General features: G+C 44.7%; 1 protein-coding gene across 1 annotated transcript in view; it reads left to right on the top strand.

Moving 5' to 3' along the window:
* Nucleotides 1-490: 490 nt before the first annotated feature.
* The window catches only part of MGST2 (microsomal glutathione S-transferase 2), an 11,778-nt gene continuing 6,259 nt past the window's right edge, over nucleotides 491-6,009 (top strand). The window contains exon 1 of the mRNA XM_010161778.1: nucleotides 491-548. Within this exon, the coding sequence (XP_010160080.1) occupies nucleotides 491-548 (58 nt within the window). The remainder of the gene's footprint in view (nucleotides 549-6,009) is intronic.

Raw genomic sequence — 6,009 nt, 5'->3', positions numbered from 1 at the left:
GTCACACCACCCGCCAGAGCCCACACTGTACGTGCTCAGCAAAACCCATAAATCAAGCGTAGGGACAGCACAAAGCCCCGCTCCCCCCGCACCTGCTGCTTTCGAGTGGCACTGCTGGCGATGGACGCCAGGCCCTGCACAGAGAACAAAAAGCTTTCGCCCCCAAAGAGACTGCAACTGAAATCTAAGACATAAAAGAACAGCTGAATCCACAGAGCAGGAAGGGCTGGTTTTGTTCTCTCTGCGCTCCCACACAGGCAAGAAGCAGGCAGGGCTGGCGGACTGTAGTTGGACTTTCTCAGGAATGAAAAACTGCCGTAATTTGGCGCTCTTGTTTTAAAAAGTCAGGCTGTTGCGTTTCCTGGGCAGGCCTTTGTTGCAGTGCTGAAAAGCACCACAATTGCCCCACCTGTTGGTTTTTTCCTCCTTGCTCGCTCAGGCGCTCTCTCCCATACGCACATCCTGCTCGCACACGGAACCTGCTGCTGCCATGGCTGGCGATTTAATTTGGCTTGCGGCTGTCTCTCTTCTTTCCGCCTTCCAGCAATGTAAGATCTGTGGGGTTGCATGGCTGGGGCTTGGGGAGGTTTCCACCTGGAGGTTATTTTATGATGAACCGGCTGCTCTGTAACTTTAATTGCGGAGAACTCCTCCGATTTTTCTCACCAAGCACTGTTTACCCTCTCTGTAGGCTGAGAGGGAGTTGGCTCAGTGGGACAGATTACTTTTCCCCGGGGGGGAAACTAATTTGTTTTCAATTCTATTTTGTTTGCTGACTTTTTAGAATTATACTATTGTGAGAGCTTGTGAGAGCTCCAAAGTTACCCCAAAGCTACATTGTGTCTTGGTTTCGATTCTTATTTAGGCACCTATACAACTGAAAAACCTCAAAAGTGAGAGTAAATTTGTGAAATCAAATACACAGATGCTGAACTAAAAGTGCCCTAAAACCTGTTTCCTGAAATAGGCATACACACTAAGGGGCTGAAATGAAAGAAGGAAGCAAACCTTTACACTGGGCAGCAATAGTATGAGAGATTTCATATTACGTCCTCACCATTACTTTTTTTTAAGATCTAAATGGATTTATTTTATCCCCTGCTGATATGCCTCTGTGAATCATTTTTTGTGGGCAAGTCTGAGACGCTCTTTTTGCTGTGTATCAGTCTAAAACTGCAGTAGCATTTTTAATACTTGGCATTATTTTCTTTGAAAAATCTGGATTCATATAGTTGTGTTTACACCAGGAAATGAGATCCATTTTGAAGGCATTTTTGCTATACTAGTATGAGATTAAGAGCAAGTTAAAAATAATTACTCGGGCTTTTTTTTCCCAAGTATCTATAGCACTGCCAACTTATCCAGCAGCCTATCTATGTGGCTTGATTGTTTGTTTATTTGTTCTCAAAGCCTCAACTACTGAAATAATATTTATACCAGCAGAAAAAAAAGGTTGAAAACGTGACCCTTCCAGGTTAGAAAAAGCCCAGCACAACAGAAGGCAAATAAAAAGCACCTCAAATTTACATTTTCTTTTTCTGCCAGCAGATCAGCCATGACATACTCTTGTGATCTTTCACAGAATATTTCTATCTGGTGGCAATATTTACCATCAATTTCTGTGAAAGTTCAACTTGCCTGCCTTGATTTTTTAACATAAAAGTGTGAAGGATTAAAAACAAATGTACAAACAGGTTATTATCTGGAAAAATAGTGCAGCTTGAAATCTCAAGGAAATATACGGATACTGAAACTGCAGAGGGAGAGAGAAAACACCAATGTTCTTCCTTGTGTTGGTTCAACCGTATTAGTTAATCTCAGATAAATCACTGGCACTGTGACATCAAACCCAAAGAGAAACTTGTGTAAGAATCCGACCAGCCCATCTTACCTTCAGCATTCTTTCTAGCAGGGGTAAACCGACACAGGTTAATTTACGGGAGTCCAAACGAGCGCTGTGCACCGCAGGCATGTGTTACAACCAGCTGGCGCAAGGGGAGTCGCCCAGCCTGCGACCACTTGCTGCGCACAACGTACACACAACGCGCACCCCGCTCGGCGCTCTGTTTGCTCTACTGTCTATCCTGCTGAGCCTCCAGTCCCGAGCTGGGAAGGTGCTGTGGGCAATACGACCTGCCTGAAGCAGCGCTGGAATCAGGTTTCACTTTGCAGTCATCAGAGGTACAAGACTCAGTGTCTCAGAAGCAGGAGTTATTCAAAGAATGAGGTCAGTCGAAGATTAAGCTGTGCAAGAAATGCTCTAGGGTAGGCAGAAGGAGTGAAACAGTACAGGAAGTGGTTTCCAGTCATGAATCCAGTTCTAAGCAGCAACAATTTGCTTGGGAGATTAGTGCTTTGATGGGAAAACAAGGGAATCCAATGAAAGGACAGAATGAATCCCAGTCATCGATACAGGAGAGAACAGGGAGGACAGGAGCCCCACTACTCCCCTATTTTGAAGCATCTCTCTGAACTGACACCTTTTAAAATCACTCTTACTAATTTCAGGACCCAGCAAGACGTTATTAAAAAGTATTTGATTTTTTTTTAAAGGGTTGTTAGGCCAGGCCATGCGAATTAACATGCACCATCATACACTGCAATAGGGGTAGCAGCTCCTCCACAGGCTTTATGAATTTCACATATGAAATGTTTGAGAGTAATGTTCCTTGGAAGCCTGCTTTGTCCTAAATTTTCAGAATAAAGATGTTAACTCAGTAACCATAAATGCCACCTGAAGATGAAAGCAAAAAATCGCAAACAAAGGCAAGTCAAGCATACTTTGTAAAGACCTCAGTCGTGTAATTTAACCTGCTAGAACTGAACAACCTGATACTGGGAGAAGAAAAGGCTATGAATATCTCTACTTACTCCTGCTGCAATGCTTTCTGGAGTCCTCACGACAGCACCTCCCGTGGGTGAGCCAGAAGAGCTCTCCTATTGCTTGATTATTTGCTATAGCCCTTGTTAAACCATAATCACAAATCTTAAATTTGGAGCTACATCACTACTTAGGAACTAAAAAGCAAGTTCTATGCAGTTAACAAAAAATACAGTGATTATTCCTCTCCTGAGCTCTTTTTGAGTCCCTGGTTGGCACCTGTCTTGTTCTGCACACCGGGCTCACCTTTTCTTTTAAGGTGACAGACATGACTCCAGTTGTGCCGTTGCGCAGTTCCCCAGCTTTGTTTTCATGAGCAGGTAACAGCCCACTTGTCTCTAATCGAAGCAAAGTTCCCATCAATTCCAGTGGAAGCCACCAAAGAAGTGGATTTTATGGTGGTTGGCTGTGCTATCATACTGTCACAAGCTGTTCCTGCGTGTGGTTAACCAGAGTCTCCCACGTCCAAATCTCTGCCCCTCAAACTAGAGCCTGCTGACCAAGCAATACCAAGGGCAAATTGCATTACAGCTGAGGCCAGGGCTATACCGTGGCCTTGACAATTTGCTTTGGTTAATTGTACGGAACAAACAAGAACGATTTGGGCCGTACAGTGCCTTAATCTTCTTGTTTTCCCCAGTAAGTTATTGTGTCCAGCATCCCTTCAACTGATCTGGTTGCAGTAGGCCACCTTGGCTTGCCCTAGTTCCTCAGTAGAAAATAAACCTGGTCCCAAACTGGCTGTAAGCCTTAAATGGCTTGGTGTGGCCAGAAAACGAGGGACGCACTGCTGGCTAAAAACGCGGTTGCACAAAACACTAAGACTCACCAACCGCTTTGATGAACAAGCTAGGAAGGATTTGCCAGCATGTAGCATTTATCATAAAGAATAAGTCATTTTGAGGGTGACAGAAGTTAAAAAGCAACTTTTCTGGGAAAATACTTCTCAGAGGTAATTCTCGTGCTTCCACAAGTTTCAGTCTCCCTGAAGCATGTTCCCTAAACCCTCCCCGCTACCATTCTTCCCTTCTGAAGGGGCTCCAAGGTGGCAAATAACAGATGAATCATGAGGCATGACAAGAAATGTGTGAGTGGGAGTGGAGGAGGTCTTGTTGGATGCAAATACACGGAAAGGTCCTGTAAACCTGACTTACGGAGAAATATCTGGGGTGCTCTGACTAGGCTCTGGAGAGAAAGGTTAAGAGGTCACTTGAACATATCCTGTAATTATTTATAGGGGGAGAATGCTTTTTTTGGGAAAAGGTTTTGGCCACATGCTGGTTTTAGTTGGGACAGAGTTAATTTCTTCACAGTAGCTGGTATGAGGCTGCGTTTTGGATTTGTGTGAGGCTAGGGTTTGGATTTGCGCTGAGAAGGGTACTGATACCACTGGTGTTTGCAGCTGTTGCTAAGGAGTGTTGGTACCAACTCAAGGACTTTTTCAGCTGCTGATATTGCACCTGTGTTCCAAACTTCTTTGCTACAAGCAGCGGGGAGGGGACACAGTTCAGAGAGCTGACCCAAACTGACCAAAGGGGTATTTCATTCCATAAAACATCACGCTTGGTATGTAAGTTGGGAACGGGCTGGAGGCCAGGTTATTTGGTTGGTTTTCTCGCTTGTGCTCTCGCTCGTGGGGCTTGCTCCGACTCTGGTGGGATCGCCCTCTCGGGTTCTGGTTCTCACTACTCAGGACCTGGCTGAGCATCAGTCAGCTGGTGGTGTGCAGTTGTATCACACTGTTTTGTTTTCCATTATTTTCATTATATATTGTTATTAGTAGTGGTAATATTACTTTTATTACATATTAGTAGTAGTAATATTAGTATTATTAGTATTGTTAGTATTATTGGTATCGTTAGTATTAGTATCACTGTTTTATTAATTTATAGTCAATTATTAAATTTTTCTTACCTCTGCCCACAAGTTTCCTTGTCTTCCGCTTCTCCTCCTCCACTGGGGGAAGTGAGCGAGCGGCTGTGTGGTACTTGGGTGCTGGCTGGGGTTAAACCACGACAGGCCACAAAGGCTAAGGCCTTAGGGGTGCGCAGGGCAGCACCACTAATCTCTCTGGCTGTATTTGAATGCCACTGCTCCAGGATGGGAGGACAGAAAGTGTGCTCTAGGCTTGCCCCTTAGACAAGTCTTTTTAGTGAACTCAGGTGAGTGCCTGGCTTCTGGATCCAGGTAAAGTTTAGGTACAGGGTAGGCAGAGAGTTTCTCATCCTGGGTGCCTAAGACAGCCAGAAAAATAACTTCAGGTACCCAGAGAGTTTTAGAGTCAAACAGGGTGATGTCCAATAGCTCTGCTGCAGACAGAAAATTGCTGTCTGTGTATTGCCTTTTGCCCTTGAGAGCCTGTTCAACTTTTAGGGGGAGACCTCTGCCATGAGGACATCAGTAAAATGAGGTATCCATACATGTCAGAAGTGATCCTAGAAACACAGTTTAGGAGTACAGAGAGAGTGTTTGGTTGGTTTGGGGCTTTTTGGTAAATGACTGATAATTTAGTCACTGTACAGTAAGTAATCTATCTTTTTCATGGCACTGCATCGCTTCTAAGAAAAGCTTGTTACAGGACAGATAGGTACTATCAGCTCCAGTTAGTGGAGGTGGAAACAGCGTCAGTCCTGCACCAGGCAGCTCTCAGAGCTCTCCAGTGATGAGACAGAGGGCAGGGAACAGGCTACGACCTCCCCAGTTGCAGCTCTCTGCTCCTTCCAACATACTGAATTTTGAGAATCTGAGACAATAACAACTGATGGAAATGCAAGTGCTATAAGATACGGGTAAATAACTTTTAAAAGCTGGCTACCAGATTTTTGTTTCCAAGGATTGTAATGCTGCCCCCCATACTCCAAAGCATCGTAGCTCTTAGCGTCACTAACACAAGCTATTCAGGCAAGCAGGGAAGTGACAGCCAATAGGACAAGTTGGTTACTGAGATACTGCCAGGGCAGCAGGCTGCCACTGTAGGGCGGCCAGGCTGCTCCCGGGCTGTGCTCTTCTGGCATTCAGGTGAGGCAGAAGGATATTTAAGTCATAGCTAGTGTAGCAAATGCAAAGAAAGAATGAATATGTTTCTGAAATAGCAATTTTTCCCCTTCCTCATAAGTCACTCTTGAAGA

The sequence above is a fragment of the Eurypyga helias genome, unplaced genomic scaffold (genome assembly GCF_000690775.1).
Source record: "Eurypyga helias isolate BGI_N326 unplaced genomic scaffold, ASM69077v1 scaffold44871, whole genome shotgun sequence".
Classification (NCBI taxonomy): domain Eukaryota; kingdom Metazoa; phylum Chordata; class Aves; order Eurypygiformes; family Eurypygidae; genus Eurypyga; species Eurypyga helias.
Note: the sequence above shows the minus strand (reverse complement) of the source record. Positions and strands in the feature narration are given on the sequence as shown.